The sequence below is a fragment of the Somniosus microcephalus genome, chromosome 7 (genome assembly GCF_052327205.1).
Source record: "Somniosus microcephalus isolate GS21.2 chromosome 7, FLI_Smic_1.0, whole genome shotgun sequence".
In the NCBI taxonomy this organism is placed as follows: Eukaryota; Metazoa; Chordata; class Chondrichthyes; order Squaliformes; family Somniosidae; genus Somniosus; species Somniosus microcephalus.
Window position 1 is genome coordinate 238,691,361 of NC_140993.1, and position 24,016 is coordinate 238,715,376.

The following is a 24,016-nucleotide window of genomic DNA, read 5'->3' on the forward strand; positions in this document are numbered from 1 at the left end:
GACACCACCTGCAAGCACAAGTCTTTCACACAAATGAATAACCCAGAAAAGGGACATACAGGAAACTTTCGATTAACCGGCCCCTAAATAACTGGAACGCTCTATCCACCGGCAAAATTCAGGAGTCAGTTCAGGTAACTCTTTTTTTACTTTTAGTTATTTTTTTTTTACTCCATTTGTTGCTGTGCAAGGGTGTAGCTGAAGCTGTTGCTAAGCTACAGAGACGCTTGCAACTTGTGCCGATTGTTTTGAAGCTGTTAAGCAACAGGGTTTGTTGCTTTATATGGAGCTCTGAGCTCCGTATCTTTTACTGTAGCGTTCGGTTATCCGGAATTGATGATGAACCGGCAATAAGTCGGTCCCGTCCGTGCCGGATACCAGAAAGTTTCCTGTATACTGTTTATTCTAGCTAGATAAAATTGTTAGCTTAACAAAATATTAACGTACAAGTTAGCAGTAAATTGGACGGTTATTAGGAAGCAGCCAAGAGTGAAGGAAATAAACCTTTTTTTAGTTCAGCAGGTTTATTATTAGTGTTTTTATCTGAAACACAAATTTAACGAGACCAAAGTTCTAGAAACACATGTTGTGTATCGGTAGATCAGAAGATGCATAATTTCTGATACATGAAAAGGTTGTCACTATTTCTGTATATAAACATTTACTTACTTTTTTTTCTTGGATGAAGCCATTTCTACACTAAGTATGACAAACACTCTCGCTACTGAACGCAGAAATCTCATGGTGACGGTGATGGCTTCTTCTCGTCGCCCTGGAGTATATTTATTCTGTAGCTCCTTCACCAGTGTTCCAAGTAAAGTATCCAAAAGCTTCAAAATATTTTAAAAAAGATTAAGTACATTATAAAGTTTGTTTACACTTTTTTTGATACACACTTGAAAGCTCCATGAAGGGAAAGCAAAACAAAGATTTGTCTACTGAAAAGGTGACATTTAGCAGAATTTGATACAGCAAAGCAGTTTACATCATCATCCAGGAATGCCCTCATCAAAAATATAGTATCCATTTCCACCCCAATAAACATGTAGCACAAAGTTAATTGAGCTAATCTTGAGTGAATGCTATTGCATTGTTCCTCTGAAATTAACCTACGAGACTTTAAAGAGCTAGTTACCTGCCTTGTGCAAAAGTACTGAACTACTAGATCTTCAAAGGGTACTTACTAAAATGTCAGCAGTACACTTTACAATGAGACAGTGTGTGAAGCAGTCCAGTCGAATTGTGCCACTTTGTTGAGAAAGGTATACCTGCTCTTCTGGTAGCAGATGAGCTATCCTACTGCTTGCACTAAGCCTAAAAAAGTGTAACAGAGAATTTGTTTTTCCTTTGTTTTCACACTGTATACAATGCACTAAATAGTGACTTGCATCTACTTACGGGTCCTTGCTTTCCTGCGAACCAAACATGATCATAGATTTCAGTGCATTCCAGTCCTGAAGGACACGCTCCAAAGCCAACTGAGCAAATCTAGGAGGCTCCAAATCATGATCAGGCATATCAGAATCTGAGTGAGTAAGTAGAGTAAAAGGAATGTAATAGACTTTACATTGCTATTAGTATACACATCCACTCAAAACCAATTTAAAAAAAAATCCTACCACAGTGAAATGACCAATACCTGAAGACAGCATTTATCCTTACAATGTACTCCAAAGCATGGCAACCACTGTAAGGGCAATGATATCCTAACCACTCTAACTAGTCACAAAGTTTGAGCAGTGGTTGATACAAGACAACATTTTTACTTGAATACCGTACAGGCACCACAGATTAATATACACAAGACCAACATCTAGTGAGACGAAAAGCCCTGGCAACACAATTCCCCCATCAAACCTCAGTCTTTCCACCTCCCACTCCTCCTTTAAGATCTTTCCCCCCGCCCGCCACCCCCTTTAAAACCCACCTCTGAGCAAGTATTTGGTCACACTTCTTAATATCCCACGCTTTGGCTCGGCATCCATTTTTATCTGATTGTGCATCTAAAGTGCCTTGGGACATTTGAGCCCATTTGCCAATTTTTCTTGCAGAACTACAAGTGGTGGCCAGCTAAGAACCTGCTTTCTGAAAATTGATCTTCCAGTAGCTAGAGGCATCAACTAGCCAACTGGGTGGTACACTGCACCATTTAATAAGATAGGATGTTGGATTCTGTAGGCACAACGTTAACATGGACATTGGAACAGGTCACCTGCTTGCAAGGAAATGATAATTGGAATGCGGAGACGAGAGTATAAAATTTGAAACGAGGCAAAAACATTTAATTTGAGAGATTAGAAATAAATGTTCTTGCTCCATTCTCTAGCTCTATTGCTCAGACACCGGTAGTTCAGAATAGAAAATCCAACAGGAGTAGAAAAAGCATAACCAAAGCATTAGATGGCAGCTGAAAACTGACGGTGAAGGGTATTCAATGGTTACTTATGTTGTAAACAATTTGGTCATTTGTTGACAATTAGTTGTTTAATACTGCTAGGTTATATCAGCCAGTACTGGATTAACTAGTCAGCAATATCTACCAAATGAGAATCAAGGGATATTGGTCCCAGCTACATTAATGGAGGTACTCACCGATTAGTTTCCACCAAATTTTAATAGCCTCAAAAAGTAGAAATCATTTCTCTAAATAGTGTGTATAAAATGTTGAGCAGTGCAAAGTGCAATAGGAAAGAATAATTTACACTGAAAGAGCTCTTCTTCCTTAACCTTGCAAATACAGTAGAACGTTTGGCGCCAACCCTCCCCCACCACGTTCTTTTTGTTTCTCTCCATCCCCCCACCCTATGACGACAAGCTATAGAAATATGAATAGGATTAGTTTTCATCAAATTTTCAAACGGGATCTGGAATAAACATATCCACAAATCATAACTGTGGAAAAATTCCTCAATCTGTCCACTAGATTTTTTAATTGACTAACTGAACTTACTACACGTTATATAATCTTGGTACAAACAGCTCTCAAAGCACCGGGGGCATCCTACAGAAATGTCACACATGTATACTTTAATTCTAGAAGAAGCGGTCCACAAATTGTACAAACCTTCAACATTTGCAGTCTTGCGGTTTCTATCCTCTCTTATCCGTGGTGGCCGATACTGGCAGTGCTCCACAGTTTGCCTAGCAACTGTCTGCACTAAAAAGAGCAGCAAATGTTCACCCCTGAAAAGGTTTAAACATTTCGATGAAAATTTGTAAATTGTAGAATGGACTTGCAGGTGTTGTGGCAGAAATCTTTTAGTGCACCAATTTGGAAAAATTGGTGACAAAGTAATATTGTGGCAGCTTTCATAAGCGGAAGGGTTGGAGAGTTAGTTCTACTTTTTTTTTTTTTTTTAATTTCTATTTTTGCATTTATGCCCTTTTCAGCCCAAATCTAGTTTATCTTTAATCCCTACCTCATTCACGTTCGACAAAACTGTAATTTTTAATGACTTTGAGTACTCTCTCCACGACTATGGCACACACATAATTTTTCTGTGTTTAAAGGAACTATATTCATGAGATTTACTACTCTAAGTCAGTTTCTCGTAATTCTGTGCCCTTCAAACCAGTAGCAATTGTACTTCAGAATGATTTCATTGGGACTGGAATTTTGGTAGTTATTGAGCTGCTAGCAGCTATATTAGAGTGGACCAATGGCTCCACAGAGGTCAAAGACTCAGTTTTGTTACTGGAACTAGAAGCTGTGCGAGTTCCAGAGGACCCAGATACATTTTCCCCCCAAGCCAAATAAAATAGGGCCTGGCTGGTGCTAACCACTTTGACTGCATTTAAGACCTGTCCCATGCTGTGCATGATGCTATAGTTCTCAGAGGAAACAGAACTAAAGATCCATGTGGAACATCAAGGGAGGGTATTCTTGCCATAAGAATTATCTTCCGTCATATTCGAGCCCTATTCGGAGCTTCACAATTTTGGGCGTTGTGCAAAGGTTTGCAAAACCAAATAAACATTAAATACTGGGCAAGTTCATGACGTAAGTTTAAAACAAGAAGCCAGAGTTAAAGGTGATTTAACCAGAAAAGATCATTATGAGGTTAAATCTTAGCTGACCAATACAGAAATGTAAAACACATGATTCGCACAAAGTTGTCTCTTCGATACCTCTGATGATTCCAATTTCATCACACACAAATCCTAATTTTTTTTTCTGCACTCACTATGATGCAAGCTCAATTTAACAAATTCTAGGTGGTTAGTATATAAAATTATAGTATCATGCAAAAAACTCAAATATATTTGTCAATAATAGAACTGGATTTCTGCCACCTGGTTTAGATCTATTTGTATAGCTTCTTCATTCTAAATACTTGCCTGCTATTCGGCAAAGTCACGAGATTGGTTGTAGTAAGGAGTCTGTAGAGTAAATCAAGACGTGCAGACTTCTGTCCTGCAATCAATGTTTTACACTTGCACTTCTCCCAGCAGTCACAATATGCAGTAGGGGATGTCCTTTTCAGCCTGAAGATGGAGTTCCACATAACAAATTTATAGAATTTTACATTTCCGAATGATTCAGAATCCGAGAAAAGCACTAAACTGGTGGTACAAATGATCAATTTGAAAGAAGTTGGTTAGCCAGATCTGCAGATATTGTAGCCAAAGACAGAAAGGTTAGCAGTGGCATAGGAGCAAAACTGAAGCACCAATATGAGGCATCACTGGATAATATACAGATCCATGTCCATGATTTCCCACATGGTAAGATGTTGATCTTGGCCATGTTAGAGATTGAAAATTACAGGCAGGTTAGCACATCTCATCTCAAACTGCTCATGTGTCTCCCATGTAGCTGGCTACATAGTATTCCTGAGAGAGACATGGCAGCAGATTACCCACCTGCTCACATAGTTGGGGTGATACTTGGGAGATTAAGAAGGGAGAAATGGTAGTTAGCTTAATAAAGTGCGTAAGTAATTGTTCTCAACATATGATTTGCTTTCAAAACAGTTTTTAGTATCTTTAAAAAGAGTACAAGTATTTAAACAATTTCTTTGGTTTCAATCAATGCTATGTTCAGGCAATTTAAAACTAGTTACTCACTTGCAGTCATGCCCTTTGTGACACACTCTTGCACACTCTGTACAGCAGCAGAGAGACTCCAGCAATCCACATGTCCGACATTCAAAAATATCCTATGTAAATTTTAGCATAACATGTCAGTACATACCATTTATACCAAGTGATATTCAGAATATACTTATGCTATATTATTTTATTAAGAAACTTAGGCCCTTAGTACAGGACACTGCCAAAGGTGAAGACAGTACAACAGAAGACAAACGACAGCAACTTGCATTATGTAGAGCCTTTAACGTAGTAAGCCGTCCCAAGGCTCGTAACAGGAGCATAATCAGACAAAAACTGTCTGCGCCAGAGGAAGCAATTAGAACAGGTGAGCAAACGCTTGGTCAAAGGGGTAGGTTTTAAGCCAAGTCTTCAGGAGGAGAAAGTGGAGGAGAGGTAAAGAATTTTGGGGAGGGAATTCCAGCGCTTAGGGCCTAGACGGCTGAAGGCACAGCCACCAATGTTGGTGAAGGAAGTGGGGGTGCACAAGAGGCCACAGTTTGAGGAATGTAGAGTTCTCGGAGGGTTGTCGGGCCAAGACAAATCAAGAAGCTACGGCTAAGTGAAGCAAAGGCTGTAGATTGTCAGGGTAAAGGAAAGAATGAGTTAGAGTATACAGGTGTATTTATGCAAGCATATTTGATTTTCAAATTCTTTAGTAAAGCCAACCATCTATATTTTCATAGTTCAACTTCCATATATAAATATATACAGTATTACCCAAACAGGGGAAACCAATGCAGCATGATCATTGGGAATTTGGCACTTGGAAGTACATGATCTTCCCCAACTCCAGAATATCTGTTCATTTGTTTATGGAGTTTGAACTAATGAGGAAGACAACAATGTGACAAAAAAAAGTGTGGATTACCCTGGACTTGATTGAACAACAGAAATAAAACTACATACACAAAGTATGTAGGGCTTATTTAACCATTGACTGCCAGTCTAAGTCGTTTGAACTCTGGTTTCAACTAGCTGTATTCACATAAAATTAAGTTTGTCTGTTCCAAGTACCTGGTTAATGTGCTCTGCTCCAGTCCAGGTAAAACTGCAAGTATCATTGCAGCACAAAACATACAATGGAGAGTCATCCGGATTAGTACCAGGTGGACAAATAATGCTCATAAACACATCCTCTTCCTTTTCACCCGAGACATCGCCTGAGAGGGAAAAATTGTCCCTTATAATTATAGAATGAACTCACTGGAAACACTCAAACCATAAAACATTACTGCAGCTAGAGGCAGGGGACAAAACAAAGGATTTTTAAAAGTGTTGGACCCGATGGCTGCAAATGTAAATTTAACGACACAACCTCAAGGCAAATGGTTTAATTTGTGACCCGTAACAGCCAACTAAACCCTGGAGTGCAATGCATCAGAACCTGATTTTTTTTTTTTTTTTTAATAAACGAAGCAGCTTAAGCAACAAAATCTCCATTGATGTCAGTTTTGTATTTTATCTTGTTCTCTCTGCAACATCACAGGGGCAAGCAGTTGACTTGTCCCCAGGTTTCTGCTGCAGTTCAAACAGCTAATAAATGGCCCACAAGCTATTTATCTCCTTTAAAACAAAACCACAAAGAACTTAGCTGATGCTGGATTTTAAGAGCACTAAAGCATTTGGATCAATATTCAGGATTTAAAAGAATCAAATATTAACATTCAATTAAGGCATTCACCAACAAAGGCAGGTACTGTCAGCTAAGCAGCTCTCCAGCTAATGCTTTGGATGCCCAAATCAAAAATAAACTTTGCAGAACAAAGCTTCAATATGGTTGTGACGTTACTCTTGCAATTGCTTCTTAGCTGAAGAAAGCCTGGTTTGCTACTGTGCTTGCTTATCACAGAATCACACAGAAACCCCACAGTGCAGATAGAGGCCATTTCGGCCCATCGAGCCTGCACTGACACATATCCCACCCGATCCCCGTAACCCCTACACCAACACATGTCCCACCCTATCCCTGTAACCCCACGTATTTAATCCCCCTAACACTAAGGGTCAATTTATCATAGCCAATCAACCTAACCCGCACATCTTTGGACTGTGGGAGGAAACCGGAGTACCCGGAGAAAACCCACGCAAACACGGGGAGAATGTGCAAACTCCACACAGACAGTCGCCCGAGGCCGGATTCGAACCCGGGTCTCTGGCGCTGTGAGGCAACAGTGCTAACCACTATGCCACCGTGCTGCCCAGTTGGACTCTAAATTACATACTCTGAACAGCCCACAGGTTTTGTTGGTGCTTTTTGAAGTTAAAGGGTAGTTTCCACCTGTTCCCCAAACATGATAACGCCATCAGCTTGATCCTTCCTTGCCTCATAAGTTTGACACTTCTGGCTCTCCTAATTCCAGTTAGTCTTAAAATAAACTCTTAGAAAAGCTAGGAGTGTGATTAGAAAACTTGCTATCCGCAGGATTCTTGGGCTCTGGTTATAGCCATGGAGCTTTTAGTTCCTTGTAATTAACAGAAGTGTAGACAAAAAGACTTCTTTGTTTAAAGTAGGAGTCTTTAAATAGTTTCATAAAACCTTAGGAGCAATCTGATGCGCCATACACATACAGACAGGTATAACAGTGGTTTACCACACAATCTCAACCCATACTTGAAGCTTCCTCCTTGGAATAGTCTCCCATTCCAGATAGGAGATGGAGAAAAGACCAAGATCACCAAGGATCAATCTGATCTCAGACCAACAGTAATATAATTCCTTGTTTGAAGCATGACCTTATATGGGGGGGGGGGGGGCAATATTTGTGACTTGCTCAAGCTTTGTTCTTAAAGTCCAGTGCAAACACATGTAGGGATTGTACACGTGGAAGACTCAAGTGTCAAAAAAAGACAGTATTAAAGAATTGCATCCAAACCATTTTGAACTGAGCAGACAACTTGAAAGCATTCAGAAAAGTACATTATACTGTACATTTTCTTGAGATGACAAAACAGGTTACCTTTGGCTATTTTCTGAGCAGTTTCTAGAATAGTAATTGCGGCTGGATAAGCTCTTCCACCAACAGCTAGCATAAAAGGAGTCATTCCTCTTGCATCCCTGAAAATGCATAGTCAAGATGAACAATAAAGCAGATTTAGATAAAGGATTTAAAAACAAAATATAATTGACACAAAAATGCACAATGAATCTAAAATTCTACTACAGGAAACTCTTTGGTATCCGGCACCGACTGGACCGGCGTGTTGCCGGTTGATCAAAAATTCCAGATGACGGAGAGGGTTATCTACCGAGGCTATTTTTAACAAAGAAAAACAAAAAAAATCAAGAAATGTGCAGTATACAGTAATTGGGTACTCACCTACAGAATGTTGTGTTAAATGGATGGTGGAAGATGCTTGATTAAGTACAGTACTGCCAGTTGAGGGTAATGCAATGCAATGACTACCAGCAGCGTGGGAGACACACAGTACCCCTGTAAAATGGCGGATCAGAAGAGACTACCGGCAGCACGGGAAAGTCAGACTCGTTATTGGGGTGTTCCGACTTCCGACAGCGCCAAGAAGCCAAGTAGTGGCAGTTTGGAAAATTACCCCCACTGACTAACTCGGCCACGGACACATTTCCGGTTATTGAGGTGTTGTTTTCAGAATGAGAATTTTGCCGGTTAATAGAGAATTCTGGATATTTAGGTGCCGTTTAAACGAGAGTTTCCTGTACTTGGCTATAAATTATCACCTTTTGGAAACGGTGAGGATAATTTACTGCAGCACCCCTTTGACGAAGGAAAGGGAGAAGAAGAAAAACCACTGTCCTTATGACCACTATCTTGCCTTGCTGAAAAATGCACGGGTGGACATGGGGCAAGTTTAGGAATGGGCTCTTATGATGCTTCCCACCCACCCCCCCTTCCTTCCCTCCATCGTTTAGCCTACCATTCATGGCTATTTAGGTAAGATACCGAGGCTACAGACAGCCATGGAACTATATCCTAATATAAGTCACTATCTTTGAGGGAAAGAAATTAATTTGGATGGTGGCAGGATAATGGTTAAAGAAAACATACCTGAAACAGACAAATATATTTTATTGAAAGGGGGAAAAAAAGTGAATTTTACCAAAAAAAGGCCATCACATCAACTAATGTAAAACTGTTTAAGCCGCTTTAATACACCATTTATATTGCAGTTTCTACTTCCAAAGGCTGTATTGCAATATAAATGGGACAGTATGCACACATCTGGAGGCAAAGATAATATCACCACTGGCATTGACCATCAGGTTTGCTATTTCAAGGGTGTGCTGAAAGCTTTGCCTGTCTATTCAGGCCAGTTTCTACTACAGTATACTGGCATGTAGGATGTGCCTCTCGCACTGGGGACAGGAAAGCTTCATGACTTTTGCATGTGTACAGTTGTTCCAGCTAGCTTCTTGCATTTGCCCTGCAGTATAACTGCATTAAATTAGGAACTAGGGTTAACCAAAATTAGACTACAGGAGATTCTGAAAAATGGGATATAAAAGACACAAACTCATTAGAAAACTGAAGTGAAGTGTTTCCTCACAAGACAACATGTATATTTTCATCAAGATAAATGCTAACTTCTTTAGAAGAGGGCGCTTTCATGCACTTCATTTGAATATTAGGAAAACACCTTTACTATGCATACTCAATCCTCTGTTCCCTGACCGCCCAGTCCCACTTTCTTTTATACTAGACAATGGTAATTGGAAAAGCTCCCAATTTGGTCGAAACCCAGTACCTAATGTGTATTATAACCGTTTAAGAAACAGACATGGTTAAAATTAAGTTAGCTGCTTTGTTTTATTGGTATCCACCTACAATACACTGCAAAACCAGGTTTAAGTTATGGATTGTATGCTTCAAAATATATCAAAGTGATTACTATCGTTACATATCACATTCTTAGTCTATGCACAAGTATGTCCCAAGAATTTAGCTTTTTTATACCAAGTTTACATCCTGCTGACCTTCAAATTTGTTACAAAAGCCATTTGAATTATACACTATACTTACTTGGCTGAAAGCAATTCTCGAAGATAAGGTCGCAGTACCACACTTTCACAAAGCAATTTTAAAATCAGATGAGCATTAGCTTTTCTGTCCTTTGACTCCACTACAGGTGGCTCAGAAGGAGGACCTGGAATGGAAAAAACAAAACTACATTTAAAGTGAGAAGCAGAAAAAAGTATGCTTTTATACTAGATTTTTTTCAGACTATAGTGTTTTCACAGAATCACAGAAACCCCACAGTGCAGATAGAGGCCATTTCGGCCCATCGAGCCTGCACCGACACATATCCCACCCGATCCCTGTAACCCCTACACCAACACATATCCCACCCTATCCCCGTAACCCCACGTATTTAATCCCCCTAACACTAGGTCAATTTATCATAGCCAATCAACCTAACCCGCACATCTTTGGACTGTGGGAGGAAACCGGAGCACCCGGAGAAAACCCACGCAAACACGGGGAGAATGTGCAAACTCCACACAGTCACCTGAGGCCGGATTCGAACCCGGGTCCCTGGCGCTGTGAGGCAACAGTGCTAACCACTATGCCACCGTGCTGCAGTTATTCACTGATTACATGTTGCATAGGGATGAAACAACCCCAGGATCACTCGTTCAGCTCCTTGTGGCAAGCTTAAGAGTGGTATTTCTGAACAATGAGCAGCCCATGAGGACCTGAAGAAGCGGATGAGTTGAGAAAATGTACGCAAGGAGAATACATTACTTAAAAAAAAGACATATAAATTCAGTATAGCAACAGGCCATTCAGCCCAACTGGTCTATACCAGTGTTTATGCTCCAAACAAGTCATCAGGAAAAAAACTGAAGGAGTACTGCACTGTTGGAAGGTGTCATCTTTCAATATATGTACCTAACTTGTCCAGCAATTCTAGTTTACCGTTTAATATTAAAATCTATTATTTTCTCTTCTATCTGGAATCGCTCATTCACCCTTGATGCATCGCTTTTTAAAGGAAATTAATGTCCGTTTATTCCTCTCATTCTGATTTCTAAAGCACTAACTTCCAGATTAGAACGTTCCTGAGATTTTGTTTAAATGCAGCCTTATTCTTTCCTTCAGAATCACATTTTTGCATTTAAAATGAGCCTCTAGATAGTTTGCTAAAATGTATTCAAAGGTATGACAAACTGGAAGGCAAGACATGAAGCAGATTTGGATCCTATGACCAGGGAAGACGAGAATAATGTGCCTTGCTCTTAAAATGAGCCACTGTGTTGTGTTTTCAACAAAAATGACATTGCCAGCCAACAAAAAAGTCTTGGCTTAGGCACTTATACAAACAGACTGTGCAAAACATTACAAGGTATAGAAACTAAAAAATTTAGCCATTTCACAAAATGCTAAACTGTGGTCTATTACTGAATTTTCTACAATTTTTATCATAATGTGCAGAAACAAGAATTAACTGCTGTACTGCAGTCAAACAGTTCAGTTGGTTAATTGAGGACAAAGCCTGCAACCCTTTCTGGCTATGCTGGCTAATAAAGTAGCTGAACCAGGATGATCCCAGGTTCTATTCCCCAATCAGTGCTGAGAGTTCGGTGATCACAGCCAGGCCAACAACAGGGGTGCTGGAAAGTAACTGGCTTCAGTGCCCGTGGTTAAAAGAAGGAATCCTGCAGAGATCCTCGGAGAAGTACTCTTAGGGCCAAATGTTCAATAGTTTTCCCCAACTTGAATGATTTATATGTGGAGATTCAATGTAGCCTTTCACGAGTCTATATTTCAAATTATATATTTTTTGATATATAAGCATATCAATACACATTAAAGTAAACATTTTGGGAATGATATGCAAGTGACAAATATTTAGTTTGTGAAGGCCAATGGAACAGGAAATCTGAAGCCTGATATTCTATTCAAATTATTTTAATCTGCCACCGTCCCGCCTTCCCCCCCACCTCACAATGGCTCCATTGGTAAAGATTTGACCTCTCAGGAAAAAGTGGTAGTAGGGATGCTATAGGCAGTCTTAGTGCCTGCCCCATGGCCAATGAGGTGAAAATTACACAGGAGTTCCACTCCTGAATACTATTCAATGACATCTGCTGGAGTGCATGACAGATGAGGTTAGGATCAGGCACAGCTTTGATGCGCTTTCCTCATCCCCTCACCCCAAGGGTTGTAAAGCCTGCACTCACTCGATGACTAGGATCACACAACAAGAAAGGTTATTTGGACAAGGTAACTACAACAGAAGTCAAAAACCTTCAGGTAGAAGTAGAAAATCCTCACCTGGTATGGTAGAGGTGCTTGCTCCTTGTCCAGTGCCAGACGCTGCTGTGGTAAGAGATCCCACAGCGGGGGCCAGGATAAAATCAATGTCACCATCTTTCAGTAAACAGAACAGATGTTCATCAATAGAACAAAACAATCCCCTGGCAAAGACCCTTTAATGATAAAAAAATGCTCCTTCCCTGCACTCCACTTTACTGGATGGTAAAATTCAATAGTTTAATACAATGCTCTCTGAACCTGTAGGTTTTATGTGGGGATTCCAAAAATGTTCGTTAATTGACTGCATTCTGCACAGAGTACTCATTTCAAAATTTAATGCTTTCAAAATGAACGAACTATGTCAGAGCTAAGTACTAAAGGCTCTTGGTTTCCAAAAATATCAGGAGAAACTTGTTCCCGGCATTTACAAATCTTTCAGAAACAGTAGCAGTAAATCAAAACAAACTTCTAAAATACTTCAAACTACACAAAACAAAATGTGTGAAGGAAAGAAGCAGTAACTCCAGACAACAGAAATCAAACAAAATAGTATCTCATCTTGACTATCAAAAATTCAGTATTTAACAGGCAAGGATAATTAATCTCACTGTGTACAACTGTTAAAACACTCACTGTGGTAAAAACTAAAAGTGTGGACCACGAGAGGAAATGGTGAGATGACAACTCATTCAAGATGGATGCTGCCCAACAACAACTTGCTTTTATATAGTGCCTTTAACATAGTAAAACATGCCAAGGCACTTCAAAAGAGTTCTGTCAAACAAAATTTGACACCAAGCCACAATGAGATACTAGGACAAGGTAGGTTTTAAAGGAGCGGCAGAGAGGTTTAAGGAGGGAATTCCAGAGCTTAGGGCCTAGGCAGCTGGAGGCACGGCTGTCAACGATGGACTGATAAAAATCGGGGTTGTGCAAGTGGCCAGAATTGTTGGAGCGCAGAGATCCGAGAGGGTTGCAAATAGGGAGGGGTGAGGCCATGGAGGGATTTGAAAACAAGGATGACAATTTTAAAATCAAGGTGTTGCCAGACAGGGAGCCAATGTAGGTCAGCAAGGTCAGGGGTGGACTGTCCTGGCACCTGCAGAAAGAGCTCAGTAATCTTATATTTGAGGACTGGCACAAGATCCATAGATTCATCTTGAGGTAACTTTGAATATTTAAGATACTGGTCATCTCTAGGTCACTCAAGGTCAAATTTTAGTCATATGTAAGGTGTACACCAGACAGTTCTACACACCTTGGAGCTAATACACAAAAATAATGGTGAGGTCCTAATAATACCAGGGCCATTCTGGCATGGTGCAGAATGAGAATGGTTTTCTTTACAATCTTCATTACAGCAGTGATGGATGCCCTCAGTTACACTGATTTGTGAGACTTGTTCCATCATAAGAGCAATATTGCTCAAAGCTCTATTGCTTTATGTGCTATGTTACCATAGCTAGCCTATGCATTTTGAGACCATGATCCCTAGAAGTGGGCACCACATCCTTTGAAGGAAAAGTTATCACAGCTACACAAAAGCACAATTTACAACTACAATGTGCTTAGAATAATTCTCAAAACCATGACTGTAAAGCATTAGCAGTATCCTGGTTGAAGTAGTTCTGGGACAATTACGCAGAAAAGTTCAGCTGCAACAACCTCAGGCTGGAATGTACTTGTGGTATAATTCTGCATACTGCAGCATATGTAGGTTCAGACTGTATTGTCCCAAGGTAATCAGAACAACAATGCAGCTAGACAACTTTAAAAGCCAGACCCTCCCCTGGCTCCAGTCCTGCGAAAATTGGCTGCCACGTTGCCCACATTACAACAGTGACTACACTCCAAAAGTACTTCATTGGCTGTAAAGTGCTTTGAGATGTCTGGTGGTCATGAAAGGTGCTATAAAATGCAAGTCTTTCTTTCTTACTGTTGATCACAAAACCCCAGTACACTTGGCAAATTAAGAACAGAATGTACTGTTTATGCTACAATTTGAGAAAGACAGTCACTGGAGATAATTCTTCTGAATATTCTGATTGCGAACATGTGCCAAATTTGTGAGCTGTGACTGGTCGTTTACTTGGACTATATTAAAACTTTAAAAGCCAGACCGCCCCCTGGCTCCAGTCCTGCGCAAAATGGCTGCCACATTTCCCACATTACAACAGTGACTCCACTTCAAAAGTAATTCATTGGCTGTAAAGTGCTTTGAGACTTCTGGTGGTCGTGAAAGGCGCTATTTAAATGCAAGTCTTTCTTCTTTTACATTGAAATCGAGCACTTTCTGCAATATCCTCCTATCCCAATGTAAAAATAAACATGCCAAGACATCTTGCCAGTCTCCCAAATCACTTGTAACACCCGCCCGGACTTGCCTTTCAGTGTGGAGTTCAAGACCTCACATCCATAACAGATCATTTCCATGGTGGTAGAACAAAGCAGCAAAAGTAAAACAATGAGCTTTACTGACCCAAGCAAATCTGCATTACAGTCTGAGAAGGCCAAGTTTCTGTAGCTTTAATTTTTGCCTGATTGGTGAACAACTCCAGCGAGTTGTGCTTAATTCACTAACTCTTCTGAAGTTGGTGCCCTCCTTTGTTGAGTGACTCCAAGATAACTTTTTGCAAGGTTCAATCATTCCAAAGGAAGAATCCCTCTCCAGCAGTTTAAACGTTCATGACAATAGTTCTACTTTACATGGAATTGGCTTTTAAAGTCAAAAGTTCCTTGGTAGCAGCACTCTTAACTGCACAATTATTCCTTTGAACTGCAGCTGATTCTAGTAAAATAGAGGAATTCGGTTTCTCTGAACTGTTCAATGCGATTTGGGCCCCTTTTGGCAATGGTCAGAAAAGGGAATAGAGTCAGTAAATCAGTGCTGGGGCATGGGAATGGAAGCATTAGTGAAGGACACTTTCTGGACCTACGCCTGGCTCTTTTAACCCAGTGAGAAACTTCCTCCGAAAGGTAAATAACTAGCTTCTCAGTGCAGCACATGCCACCTTGCAAACTATGCCAGAGATTGTCATGAGGCGTTAATGGCATTTTAAAAACTTCCATCACATCTTTTTATTTTACAGAATAACTCTCCCTGAAATGGGACAATTTAACTCCTTCACATGCCAGTTTATAGAATACCTGAAATTTTAAACCAGGCCTGCAGAGCAAAATTCCTGGGATTACGTCCACTTTAAAAGCAAAAATTACATAACTAGTCCAAGGCTTATGAAAAATTTATAAAGTTGATTACATTGACACATTGTCCTTTATAGCACAAAGTGCCTGACTCGGTGGTGTACTAATCTGAACCATTAGCTGGAAAATAAACACCTGGATTTGAAGAGTTGCAATCTGGACATGCATTTACCTTTTTTGATTACATTTCTATAATTCAACATTTTTTTTACCTGCCGACATTAATGTATGTCTTATGGGTCTAACATTAATATACGTCTTACTGGTCTATACATGAACAATGTGGAACCCACAACATACAAATTAGAGCTTCCTCCATTGCCAGTACAACTCCAGACTGTCAGACTCAACCAAAGCTGAAGGTGACCCGAGCCATTTATGAGTACATGGTTGGAAATGACAGATACTGTTTTATAACATGGTGGTGTTTTGGCAGATACTGGTGGTGCGATCCTCTTACACTCATCCCTTCATCCCTCCTGCTCCCAATTATACTGACCAAGGACCAGATCTCTTACAGTCCAGTCACAAATGACATGATGACTTGCAGAGCTAGAGATGGGATCAGAAATTTATTTTAACTTACTTCTTAGAGGAATACTGTCACTCAATGATCCAGTCACACTGTTTTGGTAACTAGCAATGGGAGTGTCAGCTAACCCCAACACTCAGGTGAACAGTGCTCTGGTGCCAGAAAAATGACTACATTAGCAACCGTAAAGGTTTTTTTTTTACAAAACAGGTTGTTAACTCCAGACAATGTCACCTTCTCTGTAGTCTTGTGAACACAAAACACAATTCCACTGTTGCTTTTATTTTGGACTGTTCACTGAACAACCTCAATGAACTGTGCTAAATTCTACTTGTTATTAGAATCATAGAATGGTTACAGCACAGAAGGCAGCTTTTCGGCCCGTGCCAACTCCCAACAAGAGCACTTCAGCTTGTCCCACTCCCCTGCCCTTTCCCCGTAGCCCTGCAAATTATTTTCCCTTCAGGTACTTATCCAATTCCCTTTTGAAAGCCACGATTGAATCTGCCTCCACCACCCTTTCAGGGACCCCTCATGATTTTGAACACCTCTATCAAATCTCCTCTCAACCTTCTCTACTCCAAGGAGAACAACCCCAGCTTCTCCAGTCTATCCACGTAACTGAAGTCCCTCATCCCTGGAACCATTCTTTTCTGAACCCTCTCCAAGGCCTTCACATTCTTCCTAAAGTGCGGTGCCCAGAATTGGACACAATACTCCAGTTGAGGCTGAACCAGTGTTTTATAAGGGCTCATCATAACTTCCTTGCTTTTGTACACTCTGCCTCTATTTATGAAGCCCAGGGTCCCATATGTTTTTTTTAAAAAACTGCTTTCTCAACCTGCCCTGCCACCTTCAACAGCTTATGCACATATACCCCCAGGTCTCTTGGTTCATGCACCCCCTTTAGAATTGTACCCTTTAGTTTATATTGCCTCGCCTCGTTCTTCCTACCAAAATGTATCACTTCGCACTTTTCTACGTTAAATTTCATCTGCCACGTGTCCGCCCATTCCACCAGCATGTCCATATCCTCTTGAAATCTATCACTATCCTCATCATTGTTCACTATACTTCCAAGTTTTATCTCATCTGCAAATTTTGAAATTATGCCCTGTACACCAAAGTCTAAGTCATTAATATATATCCTGAAAAGCAGTGGCCCTAGTACCGACCCCTGGGGAACACCACTGTGTACCATCCTCCAATCTGAAAAACAACCGTTCACCACTACTCTCTATTTCCTGTCACTTAGCCAATTTCGTATCCATGCTGCCACTGTCCCTTTTATTCCATGGGCTTCAACTTTGCTGGCAAGCCTATTATGTGGCTCTTGAAGAGTCTGATTCCAGTCACTTTGAAAAAGGTTGAGTCATCACTATTTGTATACTATCCTTTCTCCAATGTTTTAACCATTCACAATACCAGTACATTGCACAGAATAGGCTGCCACCCCCTTGACCAATATCATGAAGGCTGTCAGAAAGACAAAAACGTGTATTTATATAGCACCTCATCACATCCTCAGGATCTCCAAAGTGCTTTAGAATCAATGGATTATTTTGATGTCCTGCCACTTTTGTAGGCCCGCATCATAAATGATCCAACTAAATAAACAAATCGCTGTATCCTAGCATCAACGGGCAATGTTTGAATAACACTGATGTATGCCTCAACCAAGGAATTTGCTATGAAAAAGAAATCATCTCAAAACTACATGTTGTCAATGACTGAACAAAAAACAACACTGAAAACCTTGCTAAGCACAGCAAAATATTTAAACCTACATTAACATTGGAAGATTAACTCTGTGAAAGTGGTTTGCTTTCCAAAGCTACTGAACATGGAAGAATAGAACCAGAAATATGGTCCCAGAATCAGGCCTGCATAAAATCTAGATAGTGAAATGCACGTAAACAACTAAGAGTGCACCACTCAAAAGTAAATTGAACATGCCACTATGACGTCTTTTGTGGGGTAAGGACAAGTGCCCACCTCAGCTCAGTGGTAGCACTCTGACCGGAGTCAGACAGATGTGGGATAAAGCCCCACACTAGAGGCTTGAGCACATAATTTAGGTTGACACATCAGTGTAGTACTAGGTGAGTGCTGCTGCACTGTCAGAGGCTTTTTAAATATGTTAAATCAAGGTCCCGTCAACTCTAAGATGGGCATAAAAGAATTCACGGCACTATTTGAAGAGCAGCAGCAGCGTTCCCCTGGTGTCCTGGCCAACGTTTCTCCTTTAACGACCACCACCAAAAATCTCAATTTATTTCACTACTGTTTGTGGGATCACAAATTGCCTGTTGCGTTTCCTACATTAAAACAGTGATTACACTTCAAAACTATTTAATTGTCTGTAAAGCACTTTGGGACGTCCTGAGGTCCAGAAAGGCGCTATATAAATGCAAGTCATTCATTCTTATTCAGGCACTTCTTTCTTACTTTGTCTAGAAATACGAGAACACTGGCTACAAGACCAAAATGGTTATTGACAAATTTTCTGCATCTGTACAGAAAGGGATGACGACCATTTTGTCTCCTCAGCACAATCAAATGCTTTTTGTATGTGCACTCAAAATGACGTGTGCATCAACTACAGGGATGCAGTTTTTGCCCTAGATGTCAGTGTACATTGTAAATGCATACCAATACCTAATGAAACTTCATTTTATTGCAGCCAAAGATAAACCATTTTCATGGTGAAATTACGCTTCAAATTCTCATGTATTTTTGCTAAAACTTTAACCAGGATCTAGCATTCAGCAAATTATTTTCTTGTAAATCAGGAAACACTAACCTGGATCAATTGCAGGTGGATCTGGTGCCCAGCTAAGTGGAGCAATAGGAGGAGATACTGGGTCCTGATGGTCACTGGATGAAGCACCAGACTCATGACGTCCTAAGCCCGCAGCTCGTAGTGAGCGCCTCATCATCTCACGTAATCTTAAACTTGGAGGAAAAATTAGTGTAAGGCACATTATTTATTTTTGGGGGTGGGGGGAACCTGATTTCTTGGTATGACCCAATTAATTGCTATGATCATTAGTTGGAGCACTCTTAGGTCCTTTGGCTTTGCTAATAAAAAACAATTTTTACAAAATTCTACTCTCAATATATCCACTGCAAATCAAATTACATTTGGAATCAAATTGGCTTATCTTGCAGTCCAAGTGGACTATGCAGGTACTGGTTTATTGACCAGATCTAGACAGCTTCAGCTGTTAATGTGCTCTCAAAAACTTTGGCATGCACTGCAAGGCTTTCCCTTTCTTTCCAGAAGACACCAAAACATCCAATTTATTCTGGATCCCTGATGAATGAAAAAAACACACTTGCTATCTCTTCACCCAAAGAATTGAAATGGTAATAAGTGGCATAAACTTCTTTCTTACCCCAGCTTCTACTACCCCGCCCCCTAATAATATTCAGCCAGAGCTCCAGCTTCCAGAGAGCTCCAGCTGAGAGGGTGGGTCCATGCTGCATTTGGATGATTGGCACAAAATTAATATATCTGGCAATGAGAACAGAATTTAACAGATTATCTTTGTATTTACACATACCTACGACTGCTAGATGGCCCCGTCCTGTTACCACTGCTGTTACTCGACACCACTGAAATGGCGTTTGCAATGGCCTCAACTGCAGATAATCTCTCTGCAAATGTATTCCTCTCCGAGCGCTCTGCTTCTGTGGGACAGAAATACTTAAGTCACAAGGTCTCAGTAACAATTATACAAAAGGAATAGAATTCAAACCACAAGTCTCAAAGTACACCTCTTAATACAGAATTTATTTTAGGTTCCACCTCATTCAATGTAGGTTTCCTGAAATGTGCTTGGCACAGCAATGAATTCAGAATAGTGAACTTTGTATGAAACTCATTTGCATTTAAAAACTTTTCAAAAGCTCCTCCCCCTATCCCAATTTTCCTCCCATCAAGAAGATGGAATTCTCCAGTCGAGATGTTTCATGGCACACTGATCAACTTCCCAGGAGAAACAGTGGAGCATTTTGGACATGCTTTCAGGATCCTTGAAGAGTACATATCAAATGGTTCTCCACCTTCTTTTCCTCCCACTACTCCAAATAATTTTCAACAGCCAATACAAATTTCACATGTTTGCTAATGAATGGAAAGGTTACTTCCATGTCCTCAAAATATGCATACATAGTTAAAAAATTTAGCAAGTGTGCAAAGCTTTTATGTTAGACTGCCATAAATTTTACCAGGCTTGATAAAACAGTTTTGTATTAACAGAATAAGCCCCTTCCTTGGCCAGATCAACAGTTAAACAGTGTGGCAAAGTTGACAATTTTATTCAAAAACTATACCACTGTAAGATGATAAATTACCCAGAATACATTAGAATGAATGCTCTGAAAGTTGCATCGTTTAAAGACGTTTGATAAGGAAAGACTTTGGCCAAACTATTATCTGGTGAAAGAGAGAGATTTGCACCATGTAGATACCAGCGCCTGCTTAATTTATTACTCCAGTTTTTGTTCAATAATCAAAATGCTGGAGCAGGGGTTTACCAAACTGTGACCCATAGCCTACATAATCCCTAAGCCCATACAATCCTGCCCTCGAAGCCAAAGCAACTCAATCTATTTTCAATTATTTGCTTGCAATTTTTAAAAAAATGTTGTGGGCCTGGGGGTTTAGAAAGGCCTGTTCTTCGTACTGGTGTCTCATCCTAAATCATAATGTCAAGACCTGTCAGCATCAATAACTTGAAATATATGTAAATTAATAGAAACATGGTTTTAACTTCCGATGTGACCCTTTAGCCTCCATGGCTATAAGACCCACGGAGCTAAAACACTCGGGGACACCCTTGTGTTGAGTAAAAGAAGAATTACATTAACATTTTATTAGGATACATTTCTAAAATTTACTTCAGTATGAACAGAAGCAAAGCTGTCTTGCTACAAACGATAAAGTTTTTGTATGATATTATCATGACCCCTTTTTAAGCTAAATCAATGCAAGTGGACAATGGAAGTATAAGTGGCCAGCAATATCTCTAGGGGAAAGCCTACAGTTGCTGTAGCTTCAGAAGCACTGCTTAGGAGCTGAACGCCCAGTCGCCTTTCAGCAAATTATAAACTCTTTGACGAGCAATCAGACAGGTGCCAGAAAATTAGAGATTACAATTTAAATTAAAAAAAAAATGTTTTTGTTTTTTTTTTGTTGTGAATGGCTGAGCCATCGAAAATAAACTTGGATTTTATGGGCAGCGAGCCAAATGCGCTGAGTCAGGGCACAAAGAACTACTCATCCAGGGCTAATTGGACTATGCTGTATTAAAACATTAATGGGGCATGCAAGGTGTGAACCACTGTTCATCAGGTGGATTAATGTTCAAAATATTCCATGGTGTTTGACTTGGTTTTAATGACTGTGCCCAGAGGCCTCAGTCTGGGATATATTCTGCAGGCCGTTTTAAAACAAAATCCGTTTCTGTTGTATGCAAGACAATACTGGGTTCAGTGGAGAAAGCTGCAACATTTGCCTTTCTAATGTAAACATCTATCTAGAAGTCTTGCAGTTTATTGGATTTTTAAACAGTATAGACAAAATACTTTCAAAGCTTTGTGGACTGATTCAGATCTTTGTTTTGACTTATTCGTACTACTAGTTTCTAACTTTTTAAAGCTTCTCTGAAATCCTAATTACTAGCTTGTATTAAACTGTCGGGTTGTCTTTTTTCACTTATCGAAGAGAAGGGTTATATAGTGGGTAACTTATGCGACTTCCAATGAAAAGTATATTGGTAAAAGGGCAATTGTCGATTCTGAGCCATACTGTTCCCATTCACAGCATGTCTAAAGATCCTAATTGTTAGATCATAGGGATGTGGGTCTGATTATGTAAAAGGCAATTTGCTTAGTGAGTGAGGACAAAGCCTCAATTGCATCATTACTATTAATGTTCCAACTATGACTTGCAGAGATCAGAATAAAAGTAAGAGAAATTCGAGCCTCATCTGATCCCTCTAGCAGAAGTCATATTCACCAGAATTGATGATATTCCAAGTCATAAATTTGATGTCACAAGGTGCCACAAGCGCAGTAGGGTAAGAGCGCTATACTAAGTTCAGCTCCGAATTTTAAGTCTTGTCCATATCTTCAATCATCCAGATATTAAAACAGCTTGTTCCCATTGAGCCACCAACCTATGGGAGCACAGAATTTGAAAAGTCCCAAAAGCAGTCATTTTTTAATTAAAAACCCAGTTCTGGCAACAAACTTCCATGTCCTCAGGTGAAAAGGTTTCTGAATAATGATCAATATCCCAGAATAAGGCTTGAATAGATTGTCTCGTCAGTTCCAGGCTGAATGTCAGTTGTCGCTCAGTTGGTAGCACACTCGCTCGCCTCTGAATCAGAAGGTTGTGGGTTTAAGTCCCACTCCAGGGGCTTGCGCACAAAGCTAGGCTGACATTCCAGTACAGCGCTGAGGGAGTGCTGCACCGTCGGAGGTGCCGTCTTTCGGATGAAACATTAAATCGAGGCCCCGTCTGCTCTCAGGTGGACGTAAAAGATCCCATGGCACTATTTCGAAGAAGATTAGGAGTTATCCCCGGTGTCCTGGCCAATATTTCTCCCTCAACCAACATAACAAAAACAGATTATCTGGTCATTTTCACATTGCCATTTGTGGGAGCTTGCTGTGCGCAAATTGGCTGCCATGTTTCCCACATTACAACAGTGATTTCCACTTCAAAAGTACTTAATTGGCTGTAAAGCACTTTGAGACGTCCGGTGGTTGTGAAAGGTGCTATAGCAATGCAAGTCTTTCTTTCTTTTTGAATAGTATGGTGTGCCACAATCTCCTTTACTAAGTCGGAGACTCAGAAGCTGAATAATCAAGAGGAAGAGACAAGGAGGCCAAAAATAAAATAGTCCCATCCTGATAACTGACCGGCAATAAATGGCGAAGAACCTGCAAACTCCACTCCAGAAATAGATGATATCCAGTTTCAATTTTTCACTGATTCAACAAAACTTTTGAAAAGAAAGCCTTCTAGTAGAATGCCAAATTGCAGATGCATTATACTTTCAGAACTGGTTATAGAGCAGTCTTTCCTCACCAGATAAACTATGCAAAATACTATCCACACTAGTATTTAATCTGTGCATTTCTAAAAAGACTGATGGGACTAGACAGGCATTAAACAACCCAATCTAATCTTTAATGCAGCTACATTAGCAGAGGAAAATTCATATTTCTCTGAAACTTTCAGGTCTAAATTCACCATAAAAGCTTGTGTGTGCAAATAACAGATCATATAAACAGCTTTAACTCACCTTCTTCCTCTTTCGTCTCTTTATTGCTTGTGGGGAAACAGACAGACACACAGGCATGCAAGACATTACGATTCCCATCACACCGATTGCTTAGGAATGTATTTAGTGCTTGCGGTGTTTGTTCCAACAGAACAGCCTGCTCGAGATTCATCAAGTACTGCCTGGAGGCTTCATAATCACATCTCAGTATGTGCTGCATTAATGCTTGCTTCTGTAGAAGGTAATAAACAAAAAACACATGACTAATTATGTTGGAAGATTTTATGCACAATATGCATAATAGTTTAGTAACTATCCTGGTAAGAATATAATACATACACGCACATGTAAATTTCTCTGCCTTTTTCATACAGTATATTAATTAAAATTTTCACTTTCAGTATTATTGCACTGAAGACTCAAGACTGGGGTTCTACACAGTATGTAAGAGCAACATGTAAACTTCCCTGTATGCAAGTTACAGCAAAACCCTCAAGCAAAAAAAATGCCCAACATAATGGCATTAAAGAACCAAAAGATCTGATAAAAGTTGAAATCAAATTTTTACATCTTAAAACCAATGAACTTTGAAACAAAATGAGGAAAGTAAAAATGTCTTGAAATTTGATGAATGCATTTCCAGTAATTACTTAAAA

The 24,016-nt window shown here is 40.0% G+C and overlaps 1 protein-coding gene across 10 annotated transcripts in view; it reads right to left on the reverse strand.

Moving 5' to 3' along the window:
• Positions 1-24,016, reverse strand: part of ubr5 (ubiquitin protein ligase E3 component n-recognin 5) — a 167,358-nt gene that overhangs the window by 59,477 nt on the left and 83,865 nt on the right. For 8 of the 10 annotated variants that reach the window (XM_085993475.1, XM_085993472.1, XM_085993479.1 and 5 more), the window contains 13 exons: positions 23,382-23,592; positions 19,629-19,755; positions 18,866-19,017; positions 12,345-12,440; positions 10,089-10,212; positions 8,052-8,149; positions 6,109-6,254; positions 5,068-5,159; positions 4,339-4,485; positions 3,065-3,183; positions 1,399-1,525; positions 1,185-1,314; positions 670-830 (listed from right to left, as the gene is read on the reverse strand). In XM_085993475.1, coding sequence (XP_085849601.1) covers positions 670-830; positions 1,185-1,314; positions 1,399-1,525; positions 3,065-3,183; positions 4,339-4,485; positions 5,068-5,159; positions 6,109-6,254; positions 8,052-8,149; positions 10,089-10,212; positions 12,345-12,440; positions 18,866-19,017; positions 19,629-19,755; positions 23,382-23,592 — 1,730 coding nt within the window. The remainder of the gene's footprint in view (positions 1-669; positions 831-1,184; positions 1,315-1,398; positions 1,526-3,064; positions 3,184-4,338; positions 4,486-5,067; positions 5,160-6,108; positions 6,255-8,051; positions 8,150-10,088; positions 10,213-12,344; positions 12,441-18,865; positions 19,018-19,628; positions 19,756-23,381; positions 23,593-24,016) is intronic. The other 2 variants (XM_085993473.1, XM_085993478.1) reach the window with 2 other exon arrangements.